The following is a 20219-nucleotide window of genomic DNA, read 5'->3' on the forward strand; positions in this document are numbered from 1 at the left end:
CTCTGTGTGTATCTAAGCGACTTACAGACGGACGCGGCGCTCGCTAGAAGGCGTGCGGGCTCCCAAAGCTTGTAGTTGTGTGTACGTGGCCCCACACTGGCCCCAAGTCTTCCTCTAAGCTCGCGCTCAGAGTCTAGCCTCATATAGAGTACAGCTAAGCAACACAAAGGGTCTATCTACTTACAGACGGACGCGGCGCTCGCTAGAAGGCGCGCGGGCTCCCATAGCTTGTAGTTGTGCGCACGTGGCCCCACATTCAAGGCCCGCGAGACGGGCCCAGTGCGCGCGCAAAGAATCCCATATGAGCGACTGTTTCTTATGTCGAAAGTAGCGGTAGTGTTGGACGTCTGCAATGATATTAAATCGTTGTTGTTGCGCCACGATATAATCTTATAGCTAATTTTAAATTACTTTATGGGCTTATGGTCGAAAATCGGTAAAATACCGCGATAAGATATCGTGGCTTACGGTCCTAGCCCTAGGACGTAAAACAAAGTTAAACTTGTGAAGAGCCACCAATTAATTTCGGCGACTCTTGGGTCCTGGAATATTGTACATTACATTAAATCAATCAATATTTGGGCATCTTGACTACAAAACAAAGTTTTTAAGACGGTATTTAAGTACTTAGGTATTACACATAATGCTTGATGTTAAACATAAATGAATCATTTAACACTTACTGAGAGAGGAGCCATCATCCAATATGACTGGGGTATGCAGGACGTCGGGGCTCTCAATTGTAGTTTTTTCACCTTTTTCTTCATCGTGGAAGCCCTCATTAAGTAGACCACTGGAAAAATAATTAAAACTTTAAAGACAACTACAGGGAACAGTACATTATCAAACTACAGGTCTAGCGATTAACTAAGGCCCAGAACAGATGGTGAAACGCAACTGCAACGAAACTGCAACTGCTAGTTACTTTTGAGTTGCATCAAAGTTTCTGCCATTACCGTTGAGAGACCATGACATGACGCGACCAGTTTGAAACTTTCAGTTTCAGTTTTTTTTTTAATACACAACGAGGAAGCTCTTGGCCTGTATCTCACCTGATTATACCTGATAGTTTCATTCATCAGAATCTTCAGATAGTTGCAGTTTCGTTGCAGTTGCGTTTCACCGTCTGTTCTGGGCCTAAGATAGTGCTTGAGGTATGGGAGCGGCATGGGAAGGTGTTTTTGAGACGTCAAATGTCAGCGAGACTTCAAAGGACATCATCCACGTTTCATATATTTTTGGTCCAAAATTAAAAGTGCCGGCCAACAAAAAAAAGTGCTGTATTCTGACAGAATACGTCTGCCTTAGCATTTGTTACTATGGCACCAAAGCCGTAGCTCCACTGTGCGTCGAGTATTTGAGATCTAAAATTCATCGACGATTCATACATTTTTTGTTCAAAATCAAAAATGTCGGCCAATAAAAAAAAAAGTGCTGTATTCTGACAGAATACGTCCGCCTTAGTATTTGTTACTATGACACCAAAGCTGTAGCACCACTGTGCATCGTAGTATTTGAGATCAAAGTCAGTCGTTTCATATATTTTTAGAGCTCAAATACTACGATGCACAGTGGTGCTACAGCTTTGGTGCCATAGTAATAAATGCTAAGGCGGACGTATTCTATCAGAATACAGCACTTTTATTTTTTGGCCGGCACTTTTGATTTTGGACCAAAATGGATGATGTCCTTTGTATGCTCGGTCACATCAATATATCAGTCACCCCTTTTGTGCCGCTTTCACATCCCAGGAACTGACTGAGTGAAACGCACATACAAAGATATACAGGGTGTCCCAAAAACAATGGATAACCCGGATGTTTTAAGGTAATGGGCACGATGGTCTTCCTACATTTTTTTTACACGTTGGCTGATAAAAAGTGCAAGACAATGAATTAATTTTTCCTTCTTCTCTGCAATTTCTTAATATTTTCATACTTTTAAACTAATTTGTTGAACTTTAATCTATTCTTTAGATAGCCCAACTATCCCTTGTGATAAGGGAAAAAACTAGATTGAAAAGTATCCTCATTTGTAGAAATGGCATGAGAAAAAGTAATCGCAGGTGGCAAATTTCTAGAAATGCACAAAAACTTAAAAATCTTGAAAACGGTGATATTTTTACTGGGGTCAAAATTGGACGTTAGGGAGACCATGGCGAGGCCTATCGATGGTTACAGGGTTGTCCATTGTTTTTGGGACATCCTGTATGTATTGCGAAATAAATTTCACTTTGGAGAAGAGGACTCAATAAGAAATAAACCAAACAAACCTTGTATCTGCAATGTTTTTCTCCAATATTTTATGAATAAAATAATCTTTGTGCTTCTTTTGGTAGGTTTCCTGTAAGTAATAAAATATGCATGTAGCTAGCTCATTGTGGGTTTAAACCACACCTGTTAAATATTAGTTAGTACTAAAGATATTATCAGGTTTATGAGTGAACATAAAAATTATCGTAAAGTAAAAAACAAAACACAATATTCTAAGTTACTTAACACATGCATGATAGTGTTAATAAAAAGTTACACCCTAGTTAACACTGTTTCAAAGTGACTTTTAGTATGAAATCAACTTGGGTGTAACTTTTTATGAATACGGCATATTTATATTTTAGGCTCAGTTATCTCCAGTGTCATTGTGACGTGCTAATTTTGGGACATCCTGTACAATATTCTGTTTTTAATTCTGCACGAAAGTAAAATGTTGCCTATGGCTACAATAAAACTAACTCACAACAACCAAAACTTGATCAGCTAACTGGAAGCAGCTCCTCACGGAAGTCAGATACAGGAACCAGGTAGGACACCAGTGGAACAACAGGAACGGGATCCCACACGTCAGGACGGAGCAAAAGTACACCAGCACCGTCCGCCATCGGCTTTTACGGTAACCATACACCACCTGGTAAAAAGTCGAATAGTTAAGGCCAGAGTAACGGAGGATTGAGCTCATTGGAAGGAGCTGGAGGAGGCCTGTGCCTATAGGCACCAGTGGCGTAACTGTAGGGTGACAGGAATGGCAGGGCTGGCAAAATTCAACGGGCCCCCGACCGAGGTAGCCCCGGCCCAAGACCCTAACCGCAACCCCCCACCCCCTCGCGATACTTCAGGGCGATGGTCCCAAGTAGGGTTGCCAGGTGTAAAGTCGAGCCACAGAATAATATGAAGCGCACGCATCAGGATGTTGGGCAACCGCTGATGATTGTTCTCACTTGTGAGCTATGCCACATTAACACCCCCCCCCCCCCGTCACATGTCCGGCTTTTAGGGGGGGTAAAATGTCCGGCCAAATGAAGGCAACCCTGCCTGAAAAATAAACCTTTAGATACGGGCCTCGGATGGTATAGTTACGCCACTGATAGGCACGCCAAATTACGAGACATACTCTAATTCTGAAGAGAAAGGCTTATTATTAGTTCCAGAGTCATCACTTAGTGGCTTTTTTTCTGTGTAGCGAATTTCGGCATGCGTTTAATCCGCATACGGGCTGCTCACATTTTATTATTTCATACATATTTTTCCTATTATGTGGGCTTTACAAAAGGCACTAACAGAAAGTCTGTGCTAGCTGTGGCTTTACTTTATAATAACAGGGAAGTTCTTGTTCATCAAATTTGTAACATTTATCATAACAAAAAACCTTTAAATTTAAATACCTATAAAAATTTAACTTAGGTATAACATTCAGTCATTTGGCTTCAAGCAGGATGTGTTCAGAGATATTAACATAATGCATTTTTAACTTCATTTCATACTATAATGTCACTATAGAGGAATTCCTACATTTTTAACTTCATTTCATACTATAATGTCACTATAGAGGAATTGTAAATTAAAACTAATTGTTATTACTAATAGATTAGGGTTTCAAATTGCATTTTTATATTCATTAGGTACAATAACACTGTTATATCGGCTTATCTTAACTTCAACCGTTGCAGTGACACACAATCGTACATGTGTGACACACTTATTCAGTTGATCCAACTTGTTAAATAATATTATTATCATGTACAAACATTATTTATTTAATCTACTTTTGCATTAATATAGGATGTCCTAAAATAGTACCAAGCATGATATACCTACTTGATTTCAAATTGATTTGATACTAAAAAAAAAAACACCAAAAATTATTTAAAACTATTAAACTTATTTTAAATTTTATTTTTAAACATTTAATTTTATATTGAAATGTTTAAATTTTATTTACATTAAATTAGTGATTTAGGTACTTATTGAAACTCTCCAAAACTAAACTTTAGCTTAAAAATAGTGGTTCGGACAACCTTTCTACATGTGAACCTAAATTTCAATGTTTATAACTTTTTATATCAGATTAAGAAAAAAAAACAAAGAATACACACAATAATTACTTACTTCTTTAGGTAGATAGGTAGGTAATCATTTTTTCAAGGTCATATTGCAACAAGCAGAAATAAATCAAACTTTATTCATCACATCAAACAATATTAAGATTTTTAGCACAAATGAAACATTACCTGCTCATACTCCGGGTCCACATTTATATTCTGGACGTTCAACCCCAGAAATAGGTCCCTGTTTCCATTAGATACATCTTCAATCAGAGGAACAATATCATCCTCCGACTCCATACTTTCAACTGACCAATACAAGCACTACTGAACCAAAACTACTTCTACGTAAGCAAATGCAACTAGCACTAATTTAAAACCTCATTCTAACTTTATTCAACACTTGAACCATTATCTTTTATTGATATCCATTGTATGGCAATAGAAACAGCATGAACTGATATTTTACCAATGGGCTAAGTTATTACCGTCATTCGGTTGAATCACGGTTGCATTGTAGCTTAGCTCTTTGAGGCATTATTGTTATTTATCATCAATCAAAATTACTCAAACAAAGAGAAAAATTACACTTTGAAAACACTTTGGCTAAGGTAAAGGTGGAAACAAATGTCATTTTATTTTAACGTTCCGTGCGATGTCATGTCATACCGTTACGTTATTGCTAAATAGTTGAAATATTTTAGTAAAAAAAAGTTTTAAAAAAATTAGTTTTTTTAACTAAACAAAACTTTAAAATACAAGCGTGTTTACGAGGCTACTATGCTAGCTGCATTTCTTCACTTCCTATTATAGCTATAAATAATTTATTTTGTTCAATAAAAAACTTGAATAAAAGAAGTTGCTAGATTTATGAGTAGAAAAGTTCTCGAGGGGTAAACCACAGGCAGGAACTGCCAGAAGATGTAGTGTGAGCAGATCTCCCACTAGGTGAACTGACGATCTAATGAAGGTCTAAAGAAATACCTGTCGACGCGGTAATCATTGGGGGACATCTTTGTCCAGCAGTGGACGCCATTTGGCTTAATCAATCGAACGAAAGAAAATAAAATTTATTAATAATAAAAATAATAAACTAAATAAAAATATTTTTCTCTCTTTCTTTCTTTTTTTCTAATACTCACAGTTTCAATATCATCCGTGGTTATGTATTGTTCCATGCTCAAAGTCATTTTTGAGATTTTTTAAGTCGTTTTTCAAATCTGAAACAGAAAAATACATAAAAGTTAAACTCAATTCTCAATTATTTATTGCATGGATTGAAATATTAATTTAATGTGCTTCTGATTTGCAGATGCAAATATGCTGCAAAACGTAAATATGATAAGATTATCATATTCGCTTTAAAAGATAATCATCATATGGCTCATTATCATAATTTTACTTAAACACAACATTCCCCAAAAATGTCCATTATACAGTAAAGTTAATTTCTCAAAAATGTATTGCATCGATTTTTTAAATACACGAGCACGAGCATCACTAAAAGTAATACCGATAAACCGTTATTTACCATGACACATACAAAAACGGTCTAGATAATCTGTGGCCGTTTGTTCCATTCAATCGTTAAAATAGCACTGTCAGACAATTGTCAAATTGACTTTTGCGTGTTTGTGTCGTGAGAGGATTTATTGTTTCTTTTCCACATAATAATAGTAAGTCATATTTTGTAGGCATTCATTGCAATATATCAAATAAATACTACACACAAGTCTAAATTACATAGACACCACCAGTAGCGAAATCATGTTTTTCCATAACCTCCAAAGTAGTTGTTGTTACTTTCAGTGCGCAATATTTCAATAATTTTCTTAATATTACAGGTTTATATGCCAAAATGATCATTCCCGTGCGTTGCTTTACCTGTGGGAAAGTTATTGGCAACAAGTGGGAGGCATACCTTGGGCTCCTACAGGCAGAATACACAGAAGGGTGAATATTTACTTTATAATATTTCGTACTTAGCCAAAACACAGTATATAAGTCTGTTTTTGGTTTATAACCACTAAGCGATTTGGCTTAAAAGTCCCAGGAGCAGGATTATTTCAGGTTGTACAATACCAATGTTGTCGGCATTATATTTTGCAAAGTAAAGCTAAATAAGTTTTAACATTTCTCTGAAGAAAACTCTCCTATAAGATTTGAAATTGAAATAAATATTTTATCAATTGCTTCCCAATATTTGTCTTTAACTGTAGTTTTAATGATGGAAGACCATTCGGCAAAATTAAAAGTTCGGAAACTGGACTCAGGCTTGATATAAAATTATGTACAAATGACAAAGAAATAACTATTAAGTAGTCTTTGTTTGCATATGGGCATTTCTCCACTAAATGGAAAATCGCTGTCCCAAGCTAAATTTATGTAGTAAACATTAAAATTTCTCAGGTTTTTGTATCAATACCGACATAGAATTAGGTATTCTTAGCATGACATAGCATATTTAGTAATTTAATCATGGAATATTCGAATAAATAACCTCAAACGTCTCAAATCACAGTCCCCTGGTACGTCCCTTTTCCAGAATTACACATATTGTTACAAATGTTTATTATATTGCTGTTGATATTTGAATAAAAAATATCCAAATACATTAACAATAACAGTTAGCATCTTAATACATCACAAACAATGTTTACAATATAATTTTAATCAAAATATCCTTCTGAGAATGCTGTCTTCAAATTATTAAAACATTCCCCTGTTAAAATTTTAAAACCGGTTTAAAGTCATATTTAGTTTTGGCGCAAAGCACTTAGATCGCGAAACGGAACGCAATAGGTGTTAAGGTTGTTCAGTTGTGTAACTAGTGGACAGCCGCTATTTTGTTTAATGCTACTACTGCGTCATCTGGTGAACCACGCGTCTCGGCCGTCAGTGAAAACATTCCCCTGGTGAGCCTTTTTTTTTACTATTTTAAGAGTTTCAGTAACGACAATTTGTTTAAATTAATAAATCTTCTAGTATGTAGCCACATAAGTTGCGTTTATTTTAATGTTTTTAAATGGTATTGTTTTATGAAGTATTCACGTAAAAATAACATTCCCCTGGCGAACATTCCCCTGTCATTTCATAGCACAGGGTACTGTTCATACCACAGGGGACTGTTCATACTACTGTTTTCCTAGGTTTTGACCACTAAAATAACGTCTTTTTAGTAGGTATTATCTCAAAATTTCACCGAAAAAGAAGCTACGTGAAACATGAGAAGAATTTCTAGAACAAAAACGTATAGCTGCTGCAATTATGATATCATCGACTTGAAACATTACCCTAAAAGAAAAATTGAAAAAAAGAAGAAAAAAGTAAAACTTTAAATAAAATCAGTTAAAGATATGAGTTGTCGTGAGCATAAGGCTGTAAAAAAGGTTTGGAGGGAGCACTGTGCTAAGTTTCGTGCAAAAAAAGAAAGTCATGAAGACATAACAAATAATTTGTGTTTCTTTACGAGATCGAATCAGAAATGAGGAGATCCGTAAACGAACTAAAGTCGGTGACATAGCCCAACGGATTAGCAAGCTGAAGTGGCAATAGGAAGGCACATAGTACGCAGAACTGATGGCCCATCGGCAGCAAGGTTCTGTAGTGGAGGCCGCGTGGACGTCTCACGCTGCGTTTTACGGTACACAAGGTGGACCGACGACATTATAAAGGTAGTAGGAAGGCGCTGGACGCAGGCCGCTACGAATCGATCAACATGGAAGTCTTTGAGGGAGGCCTATGTTCAGCAGTGGACGTCCTATGGCTGAAATGATGATGATGATAATGAACAAATAATTTCGGAAGGGAAAATACCTACATCTGATTCAGAAGATTTCGCAGAAGAACAACAGGCGCCTTTAAGATCATCTGACCCAACACGAAATAACAAGAATAGCGTTTCAATATTACATTCACCAGAAACGGGGTCAAAAAACAAAAATTTGCAGTAATAATGTTTTTTGTTTATTACTCTTTGTATATTTTTGGTTCTGTTTTAAAAGGCAGGATACTACATTTTTGATTATTATAAAGACTGACTTTAGTGTCATACAATTTAAGTCTTAAAACTTAATTGTTCGTTAAGTTTAATGCTACTGTTATTAGGCTTAAGAAAAGTCATTATAAATTAGTAATATTTGTTTTAATAATAATATTTTTTGTTTCAAAAACTTACATATTTTTATAATGGCAAAGAAAAATAAAGAGTTTGTTTACTCAAAGAAAAATACTAATTGTTTTTGTCCATAATACATTCCCCTGGGTGGTTGCAACTGTCCCCTGTCGCAATTTTGCGAAAAATCGCCAATAACTCAAAAACTAAGAAGAAAATGTGTGGGCTTTTTTGAGATATGAATTTAAATTACTATTGCCCTGAATTTCGTTAACAAAATTTCTCAACATTTAATAAAATTACTTCAGGACAGCCTTGTATGGACGATTTTCCAAATAGCAGAGAAACACCCATATAATATGATAATACAGGTCCTTATTTTTATTAGTATCATAAGTAGGTAGTTATAATATTGGTGGTATTTTCACATAATAATGTGTTAAACACAAATTGTTCATGAATTTAAAAAGAAAAATTAATTCATGAATTGATTTTTTATAAACCAAAATGACCAATAGGATGTGTCATGCTATTATTGGTAAATAAATACTTAAATAATAAAATAACTTTATTAAAAAATCTACTTAATAAGTAATACCAATTAGTTTTTGCCTTCAATTAGATTTTTTAAATTTATTGATCTTTAAATGCAATAAATAATTTGAATTAAAATTATGTAAATCTTAAATCAGAGAAAACGAGGCAATGATTGTAACAATGATATTATGTACTACTAGACAAGCATTACAATAACTAATTGATCATCAGTGTGACATCATTATGTGAACCCAATTACATAATTCTTTTGTTTGAATCTAACTAATGTACCTACGTACACACACATACATAAAAATCTGAATAATATGCGTTTACTGACCTTTCAAATGTATGAAGTAGGCTTAGCCTTAGAGCAAGCTGCTTCATCATTTATAATTATCTGTGTTAGTATAATATTCTGGCCAAATGGGTTTTTAATCTCTGTAAATTGTTGTGTATTTATTCATACATCAAGAGAATAGGTTTTTTTGTATCACTTTTAGGTGCACTAGAACAAGATAAAGAGCATAATTTGTCTCAGTTTTTATTAGACCTATTTTACTAATAAATCTTTGTATTACTTTTTGTTTTTACACTGCTTTTTAAATTTAAAAATGCGTCTGTCTCATCCGAGCTTCGAACTCATCATACTCATATACTCACATCTCTTTATTGAGTGACTAGCGGCCGCCCGCGATTTTGTACGCGTAGACCCCGTTTTACCCCTTATGAGTGGAGTTTCGTAAAATCCGTTCTTAGCGGATGTCTACACCCTATAAGGAATCTAACTGTCCAATTTCAAGTTTGTATGTGTAATAGTTTCTGAGATTTCGTGATTAATCAGTAGTATTTCGCTGCACACTTTTTCACCTCACAGTCGTTTATTTCAAGCAAATTATTTGCCCGAGTCAACAAGCATTTAACTTAAACAGTGCCCATTTCTTGCGCATGAGTACAATAATACGCTAGCGCGTCATAAACCGACGCTCTTCAGTTGTAAAACCATCATTACCCTGTGACGCGCCCCGCGACGCATCGACAGCCCTAGCACCGAGCGCAGAGATTTTGACAACCCTACGGCTGCGCGGCCGCACGCCGCACGGACCGAGCTAATATATGAGACGGCGGCGACCGCGGGCGCCTAGCATTCGCTCGGGAGCCATTGCAACAGTCAGACGTTCGCGCGCGCGTCTATTGTTCCCTCGGCTGCATTGCACAGAGTCCCTAGCGAATTGCTACCCACACTGTTCCCACTAACCCTAACTGTTCGGCTCTGGCTTGATTCGATACCTCGTTAACTCGGTCAGGTGATCTAATTGTCGATTCGAGACGTTCTATCGTTGATAGCCTATCGGTTCTCGTCCTTACCGAGTAGTGCATGCGATACTCACTCCCAACCTGCGGCAGCAATCCCGCTGCTACCCTTCCTGAACTTCATACCCCCTCGCCACGTAGGTCCGACGCCCTTTCCCAGTGGTATCATACTCATCAGAGGACTTTGGTCTCTGGCTCGAGCTATTGAACCACGTCCTACCCCCCTAGTTATAAGTATCCAAACTAACACTCGCTAAACCTCGCACAGGGCGCCGCCCCTCTCGCGGATACGTAAACTAGTCTCGGGACGCGAACCGGGCGCGTCGCTATTCCTCTCGTTGTAATAGATTAGTATATTGTGATATAACTTGTAAAGTACTTGTAAACTTGCTCATTATTAAACGATAGTAATTTAGAGTCAGTGAAACTAGAATAAGTAAACTATTGTGGAACCTGAATTACAAAGTGCAATTGTGTTATTAATTGTGCGTTTCCTTGGTCGAATATCCCTGTAGGCATCCTGGATAGGTACACATCCCTCATCGCAGAAAGCGAACTGGGACTTAGTACTAAACAGCGGGGTGTCAGACTGAGCTAGCTAAGACGCCCCGTTGCAATGGCGCCCAACTGAATAACCCACGGAACCTACAGGGACCACCAGATCACTAGAGAAGCGAAAGACCACAAGGAACGCAAAACTTCGTAATAATCACACATGTCAGAACCGACATCTTGGATATACAAACTCAAGAAGACAGAACTTGAGAACGAGTGCAAAAGAAGAAACTTAAAAACGGAGAACAGAACCGTACAAGAACTGAGACAGAACCTCACAGAAGTACTCAGAACCAAGCAGTCCCGTCAACCCGTCCAGTCCGCCAGTAAATCCTCCGAAGAACAGTCTAACAGTGAGTCAGAAACCGATTTTGAAGACACAGAGATGCAGCAAGAACCAAACATGTCGTACACCGTAGATCAGACTGAAAGCATAACGGCCAGATGGAACCTAAGTTTTGACACATACAACGACCCAGTGGAGTTCCTAGAGCAACTGGACGAACTCATGTCATCGGGCGAGGTCAAGCCAGATAAAGTGCTCAAAGTGCTCCCCAGATTCCTGAAAGGAAAGGCCGTACTGTGGTATAGAAATAATAAAAACTCGTTTACTACATGGAACGAATTCATAGAACTCTTCAAGTTGACATTTGTGAGCTGTGACAGTGACCTGTTAGCTAAAATAGTGAATTATAGGCAACATCACCGCCAAAAATTCACAGACTACCTCATTGAAATACAAACACTCATGCGCAGATACGCAAAAATGTCAAAAGAAGAAGAACTAAATAGAATCTACGAAAACATGAACAGAAAATACAAGTTTTATATCAAGAAATCAGAAGTCGACTCGATAAGCAAATTAATACAACTGGCAAACGACTATGAAAATGTCACAGCAGACCGTCAAACTAGCTTCATGCAAAGAGAACCACGAAATGACTACCACGAAACAAGCACAAATTTTAATCAAGAACACAAGGAGACGGCGTCATACATACACAATTACAACACAAATACTTGCTGCTGGAGCTGTGGAAAACAAGGACACTCCATGAAAGATTGCAGAAGTAAGAAAATACTATTTTGTAACGGTTGTGGCAGGATCGGCAAAATGAGTAAACAGTGTTGTAAGAAAACAAGTGAGTACACACAGTCCATGACAATAAACACAAGTCCGCAACTCAAAGATAATCGTCCATTCGTAGATGTATCGATACTAGGCGAAAAATATCAAGCACTCGTAGACACCGGCGCCACAAGATCATACATCAACGACCAAGTGTACAGTAAATTCGTGAAAAGAAACCTGAAACCGAAAACAGTAAGCATAACAGCTAGCATGACAGATGGGCACACAACTCAAATTAAAGAAGCACTCGACTTACAAATTAATATAAAAGGAAAAACAATTAACCACCAAGTGTTATATCATCCACAAATCACGACTATACTGATCGGCATGGACATATTGAACAGAATAGGAGCCAAAATAGAATGGCCCAAAGATAGTACCAAGCAAGAGGAACAAGTGGGAACAAAGTCAAGAAACAATACAGAAGCCAACATCGTACCTACATACGAAATGGCCGAAACACCGACAAGTAAGAAAAAACACAAGATCAAACTCGCACACGAAAAACCAATCAAGAAAAAAGACTATTCACGGAACCCTAAAAGTCAAGAAGTAATAAATAAACACGTAACACACTTAAAACAAGAAACAAAAGAAGACTGGATCCAAAAGAAAATTCAAGAAATACAAAAAACCGGAAACAAGGACTATAAAATGTCAAACAACAGATTATACAAGAAAATAATAAATCACGCATACGGACCAAGAACAGAAACATCATCAGACTGGAAATTATGCATAAACAACAATGAAAAAAACCAGATCCTGAAAGAAAACCACGATACACCGACCGCAGGCCATCTGGGAACAGCAAAAACACTGAACAAAATATCACAGAGATATTATTGGCCCGGTATGTACAGAGATGTGTCAACGTACGTCAAGAACTGCAAAACCTGTCAAGTCAACAACGCACGCAAAAACTGGAGCGTAGTGTCTACAAACCCGAGTAGACCACTACCCATATCATCAAACCGGTCCACAGAGTGGACCGAAATCCTCGATGTCGACACCGTCGACCACCCACAAGACCTGGATCGGCGCGAGTCCGGCCCTGGAGAGGAGCCGACCCGAGCCGAGGACCAGACCAGGAGGCGGCCGGGGAGAAAGAAGAGGCGCGGCCAAATCCAGAACCAGCTGAACAAGGCCAGTAACATTTACTCGTAGCTTAACTTTATACCTAAGTTAGGTTTCCAATAGATAGATAAAAAGTACATAGTAATTGTCTCGTCACTTCTCGTTTAAGTAATTTTCTCAGTATTTAAAGTACATAGCAATTGTCTAGTCCGTTCTCGTTTAAGTAACTTTCTCAGTATTTAAAAACAAGTCAATAATATATAAGTATTAATTAACATTACCTACATAATAACCCTGTATAATCTAGATTAGTCAGTTCTTGAATTTAATCTCGCTAAATACCACATATCAATAACCTATAAGTATTAATTATCATTAGATAATAACCCTGTATAATTTTAATAGTTAAAGTGTTCTATTTAATCTCGTTAAATAACTATTGACGCAAATCGCATTGTTATTTACTCGTAACTCGCAACCTAAACTCACATAAATAACAAACCGGTTTGCTACGCGTCAATAGTACTACCAGTTTCTCGATAACTTTTAAATAGTAAACAAACATTGTAAGAACGATTCACCGAGCGAACTCATTTGCATATTATCAGTGAAACGTATTTTTTCTATACGCCACGGGCGATCAACAGCACTCGCTTGCTAGATGACTCATAACTAGATTTTACCTGCCTAATGTTTGCGCGCCGCGCCAGGCTGCATTCCATTTACATTAAGAAATAATATTATTGTAATTAAAACTTAACCCCTTAACTGCCATTGTCTTGTATAACTTTTAATAATCGTAGAGATTATTAACATTAATCAGATGCCTATTCTGAGTATGCTAATTTAAATAATTAAACTAGTAAACTAGAAATAATAATAACAAGTGCCATGCATACTATTATTGTATTAAAGAAATATTTCAAGTAATAATTGAATACTCGTAATAACAAAGTAAACAATAGACTCGTTTAATTAGTTCATTGGTTAATTGTAAACAAAAGGTCAAAGGTATCTTAATAAAATTGTTTCAAAACTAAGTTAACTAAAATTAGCGTTTAATTAGTTCATTGTAAGCAAAATAAAATTAAAGGTATCTTAATAACATTGTTTCAAAACTAAGTTAGCTAAAATTAGCGTTAAATTAGTTCATTGTAAGCAAAAAAAAATTAAGGATACCTTAATAACATTGTTTCAAGACCAAATTAACTAATATGGTTATAAGTAAATAAATGTACTGTCATGTTTTAAATAAGGAGTTATTATTGGGCTAATGACCAAGTACAAGTTCAGTCATGTTTTATATTTTAATTTTTACTCGTTATGAAGTTACCCAAAAATAACTTATTATTAACATGAATTTTAGTTGTTCTTAAATAACCTTTATGTACCAGACTTGTGATTTTTCCAGGTAAAAATCTCCAAAACAAGGGAGGATGTGACGCGCCCCGCGACGCATCGACAGCCCTAGCACCGAGCGCAGAGATTTTGACAACCCTACGGCTGCGCGGCCGCACGCCGCACGGACCGAGCTAATATATGAGACGGCGGCGACCGCGGGCGCCTAGCATTCGCTCGGGAGCCATTGCAACAGTCAGACGTTCGCGCGCGCGTCTATTGTTCCCTCGGCTGCATTGCACAGAGTCCCTAGCGAATTGCTACCCACACTGTTCCCACTAACCCTAACTGTTCGGCTCTGGCTTGATTCGATACCTCGTTAACTCGGTCAGGTGATCTAATTGTCGATTCGAGACGTTCTATCGTTGATAGCCTATCGGTTCTCGTCCTTACCGAGTAGTGCATGCGATACTCACTCCCAACCTGCGGCAGCAATCCCGCTGCTACCCTTCCTGAACTTCATACCCCCTCGCCACGTAGGTCCGACGCCCTTTCCCAGTGGTATCATACTCATCAGAGGACTTTGGTCTCTGGCTCGAGCTATTGAACCACGTCCTACCCCCCTAGTTATAAGTATCCAAACTAACACTCGCTAAACCTCGCACAGGGCGCCGCCCCTCTCGCGGATACGTAAACTAGTCTCGGGACGCGAACCGGGCGCGTCGCTATTCCTCTCGTTGTAATAGATTAGTATATTGTGATATAACTTGTAAAGTACTTGTAAACTTGCTCATTATTAAACGATAGTAATTTAGAGTCAGTGAAACTAGAATAAGTAAACTATTGTGGAACCTGAATTACAAAGTGCAATTGTGTTATTAATTGTGCGTTTCCTTGGTCGAATATCCCTGTAGGCATCCTGGATAGGTACACATCCCTCATCGCAGAAAGCGAACTGGGACTTAGTACTAAACAGCGGGGTGTCAGACTGAGCTAGCTAAGACGCCCCGTTGCAACCCTTATCTTTACAACTTTGAGAATGTTTGCGTGCTGAGTTTTCTAAGAAATAATATACTTTGCACCTATTCGTATATTTTATATTGCTCTAATTAAGCATGACTTATGTCATTTTAACACTTTGGGATTCCATCCAGTTAAGTACCATTTCATCCTGCAAGAAGTACAAGACAGTCGAACTTTTGGAAGCAGGGCCGGATTAACCATCTCGGGGCCCCTAGGCACAGCTCGTTTTGGGCCCCCCTTTTTTTGTCGCGGAAGAAATGATTTGCGCACCGTCACCACTGCCGGGGGACAGGGTGGTGTGTGGGACTCAAAAGGACGGGGTATACCCACTAAAACCTCCACAGCGTTCCGTCATCGCCCAAGTGGGGGTGTCGCTAGTGTCTGGCCGTAGCCTTAGACTTCTGCCACACCACCGGCGACGGCTCGCCTACACGGCGGACCCTAGACGCCCACCTTGTGGGGGGCCGACGGGAATGGCCCGAAACGCCAAGCCGTTCCCGTCAGACGGAGGTGACAAGGGTGCCCCCGCACCCCCGGCCTGCTGGCCGCCACCTGGAGGGAGAGTAGAATGGTCGTACAACCGCCTTCTCCACCCCCTTCTGCGATGAGGCGAGAGGATCGTACTTCCTCTCACGCTCCGCTGCCTCTTTCTGAAGGATGACCTCTTCGCAAAAGGAGGCGACCGCCATCCAGCATCCCCGCGAGGGTGTGCTGCACCGCCTGCACCGTGTAATCCGCCGCGCCGCATTTGTGGCACAGTGGGGATTCCTCTCGCCCGATCCTATGCAGGTACGAACCGAAGCAGCCATGCCCGGTCAGCACCTGCGCCAGACGGAACGTGAGGAACTCGTGCGGTCGTTCCAACCATTGGTCCAGAACAGGTCCAATGGCGTCCAGATTGCGGCGGCCAAACTGCGCGCGAATCATGTCTTCCTTCCAGCGGTCGGCCATGATCTCGCGCTCTTCCTGCCTGACGGCGCCGCGCCGTTCTGGGACCGGGCGCTTTCCACGCGCCTTCTGATCTGCCATCCAGTGATAAATGATAAATGACAGACAAGACTCCAGCTTCTAGCTCCCAATGAGGAGTACCAGCGAGGACGCACGCCGCAGCGTGCCCTACCGTACGGTAGGTCCTTGCGACTTTGTGCGCTATGAGCCTATGGCCCGCTGGGGCCTGCGCAGAAGGGCGGCATACTCCCTCTTGTTGAGTGCGTCCGCCCAGATTGAGGCGCCATACAGCGCCATGCTCCTCAGAACGCCTGCATAAATTCGACGACACCTCGTTTGTGGCCCTCCCAAATTCGGGAGTATCCAACTCCGTGCGCCGGCTGCCTTGAGGAGGCGTGGCGCTAGCCTGTTGAAGTTCGGGCTAAAATGCCACCTCCCGTCAAGCGTGTGGCCCAGATATTTCAACTTTGACGTCAATCCTAACCTCCTCAACCACAATGTGGGCGTTGGGAGGGCCCAGAAAGAAGAGTGCCTTCTCCAGCGCGACTTTCAGCCGAGGCGTCATATTCTGCGAGCGACTAATGTGCCGCCCGCCGACGCCAGCCGTGCAGCGGGCCCAAATGTCTTTCCCCGGGCAGTGACCAGAGTGTCATCCGCATAGCATATGAAACTCATGCCCGCGAGAAGGACGCCCCCGGAGGAGCCAGTTGAAGCGGTGCAGTCCGGTCGCAGTATTGGCTAACAGACAGGAGTCCAACAACTACAGTGATCCTAAATGTAATCCAGTTATAAAGCCACCCAGAGCTAATGACATTCCGTACACTACCAATCACTACGAAGGCAGAGGAAGTGTCGTAACTGCCGGTGGGCCGGTGGTGGTATCTCCTACAGTATCGGCGAGTATTGACCCCGATCTTATCAATGACACGCGGCCTGACAGCGCTGCGAGGCCAGGTTGGCCCCCCTGGGGGAGCCAACAGGATTTCGAAATTTGTCCCCCCTGGCAAACATTGGGTATTTAGAAGCCAAATGTTTTTGTAACATTTAAGAAGTAGGTACTGGAGTACCTGACTAAATGCCATAGCCATATTGCCAAACTAAATACCTAAACGTATGTCAAATAATAATTAACATTTTGTTAACGAAAAAAATATAAGTTGTTGGTACCGGTAATATTTCTGACTATTCCAAAATCTGCTTTACTTGCTTTTAACAGATTGTTATGAATTATCCCTACTAAATAATTATTATACGAGCAAATGCGAAAGTAACTTTATCTGTCTGTCTGTTACGAATTCATGCATAAACCATTGAACCGATTTTGATTTTTGGTAAAGAGATAGTTTTCAGTCCCGGGAAGGACGTTGGACGGTTTTTATCCCGGTTTTTTAAACAGGAATGCGCCTTATATTTTTTTCTGCGACAGACAAAATTTTACGCGGACAAAGCCGTGGGCAAAAGCTAAGCAAGTATATGCCATGATGCCATTCTCATGTATAAAAAATTTTGTCTTCTGTAAAAGTTGACTAAAAATCCGTTTAGTAGTTTTTACGTGAAAGAGTATCAAACATCTATACTATTCCATACTCACAAATTTTCGCATTTATAATATTAGTAGGTAGGACGCTAAAACTGCATAACCGCAACTTCGTACGCGTGGAGTCCGTTTTACCCCCTTATGTGTGGAATTTAGTAAAATCCTATTACTTATATGCTTCGTATTATTTCCTATCCTCAAATAAATAGATAAATAAAATCCGTTCTTGGCAGATGTCTACACCCTATGGAACCTACCTGCCAAACTTCAAGTTTGTAGGTGTCAGTACCGGCACCAACACCTTACCTTTTATTTTCGTTATCAAAATGGTAATTATTATTTAACAAACGTTTAGGTATTCAGTTTGGGAATTTGGCATTCAGTCAAGTACTTCAGTATTTCACAAATTATGTTATAAAAATACATGGCTTTTAAATAATGTTTTCCAGGGGGGACAACAGTCCTCAAATCATTGATTAAAAATCCAGTCCTGTTGTCTCCCCTAGCCAGGGGGGACAACAGGATTTCGAAATCCTGTTGGCTCCCCCAGGGGGGACAACAGGACTGCACCCCTAGATTATGGTGGAATGAGGGATGGTATCGAATGATACAGCCAACACACCCTCCAGTCACTCCTCTCCCTAGCCTCCGCAGTGAGGTTTTTTAGCCTCTGAAGGGTGTCGACGGTCGACCTGTCATGTAAACCATAGCAGTAATGCCAACGTTACGAAAATAATTTAGCTTCCACAATATCGAAATAATTATGACGATTGAATGTGTAAACCAAAATAAGAAGAAGTTTTAAGGTGGTTTGAGGTTTTTTACATAAAAATAATCTGTAACTTTTTTTTTTTTTCATTTTTTTATCGGGAGTGCTGGGCCCCTGGTTATAGTGGGCCCCTAGGCACTGGCCTAAAGTGCCTTATGGATAATACGGCACTGTTTGGAAGCTCTATTTGGGAGTACCCAGCTACAAGCCCTGCTGGGCATTCTAGCTCAAAGAGGGAAGGGGGTAAATTAGATTTTTAGCCAGGCTCTCCCCTACGCTTAGACACAAATACGAAACAAGGTGGATTGGGATGTAAACTCCTCAGGGAGGACAGCTGCCCATTTTCTCTCTCTCTCGTTTTTCTACAGTGTAGAAGACTAATGATCTGTTCCTCTAGACAAGTGGCAAAACGTGACTGTTGTAATTTCCTTCGCTCCGTTTTTTTGTATGGAGTTACGTCGCCCTGTGAACTATAAAAAAGACGAACTTGTCTAGGAGAACCGATGATAATGAAATGACTTATTGATTACATAAATGACTGATAACTTTTTATTGGTTGCAGTGACGCCCTGGACGCCCTCGGCCTGAAGAGGTACTGCTGCAGACGAATGCTGCTAGGCCACGTGGATCTGATCGAAAAACTTCTCAACTACGCGCCCTTGGAGAAATAGTTTGTTTAATTATGTTATTAGTTTTAAGCAAGTTGATTGTAAGATATGAAATATATTTTTAAGGCAATCCAAATGTGTTTTCAGTTAACATTCTAAATCTGTTAGTAATATGATTAGTTGTGAGTGTGGCCGTTGGGGCAGAAAAGTTCTCGAGTGGCGACCACGGGCTGGAGGATGTAGCGTGGGCAGGCCTCTTACTAGGTGGACCGACGATCTGGTAAAGGTCGCGGGAAGAGCCTGGATGCGGACAGCGCAGGATCGTTCATTGTGAAAAACCTTGGGGGAGGCCTTTGTCCAGCAGTGGACGTCATTTGGCTGGAACGAACGAACGAGTGTAGGACTCTTCAAGGTGTTGTCGGTAACAAATCGTTGCCTTTAGGTAACCTTAAAATCCTTGTAGGCTAACATTGCATTATCGCATAAAACTGCATAGTCAGTTCGGACTTCAAAACCGCAAACGTGCTCAATAAAAAATAAACCTTTTGATTACGTTTTGACACCTTGTGGTTGCTCCAACTAGAGGGAATCCCTCAGAACCACTTCAATGTTTTTATGGTTTGGATTTTGTCGTATAAGGGGACTTACCAATTTCGAAATTAATAACTTCACTTAGGCTTTAAACATGAGAGCTTAAACTAGGCTTGAGGAAAATCGTGAGGCAAGCTGCGCAGGCGTCGCGCCCTTGTAACATTTTTGCTTGTTGCAAATCCTCCGTTGTCTAATAAAACCTTATAAATCATTCCTTTCTTGTACTTTTTTGGCAATTCTCTGACTAGGTACTAATTAATTTATTGTGAATCCATTTACAGCCCAAGTAACATTTTACTCCATTTAAGAGTTCACATTTAGTTCCAATGTGTACTTAAAGCATTAGTACAGTTCA

General features: G+C 39.7%; 2 protein-coding genes across 2 annotated transcripts in view; one reads left to right on the forward strand and one right to left on the reverse strand.

The window, feature by feature from the left end:
• LOC135084205 (polyamine-transporting ATPase 13A3-like) overlaps positions 1–20219 on the reverse strand; it is a 70191-nt gene that overhangs the window by 33957 nt on the left and 16015 nt on the right. The window contains exons 2-6 of the mRNA XM_063978941.1: positions 5461–5538; positions 2737–2904; positions 2273–2343; positions 684–793; positions 185–347 (exon numbers count right to left, since the gene is read on the reverse strand). Coding sequence (XP_063835011.1) covers positions 185–347; positions 684–793; positions 2273–2343; positions 2737–2904; positions 5461–5508 — 560 coding nt within the window. The 5' untranslated portion in view covers positions 5509–5538. The remainder of the gene's footprint in view (positions 1–184; positions 348–683; positions 794–2272; positions 2344–2736; positions 2905–5460; positions 5539–20219) is intronic.
• Positions 6121–19403, forward strand: LOC135084192 (DNA-directed RNA polymerases I, II, and III subunit RPABC5). The gene is made up of 2 exons (XM_063978930.1): positions 6121–6271; positions 19228–19403. Exons 1-2 carry the CDS (start codon positions 6177–6179, stop codon positions 19334–19336), a joined length of 204 nt encoding a protein of 67 aa, XP_063835000.1. The 5' UTR covers positions 6121–6176; the 3' UTR covers positions 19337–19403.

Source organism: Ostrinia nubilalis, chromosome 25 (assembly GCF_963855985.1).
Source record: "Ostrinia nubilalis chromosome 25, ilOstNubi1.1, whole genome shotgun sequence".
Classification (NCBI taxonomy): Eukaryota; Metazoa; Arthropoda; class Insecta; order Lepidoptera; family Crambidae; genus Ostrinia; species Ostrinia nubilalis.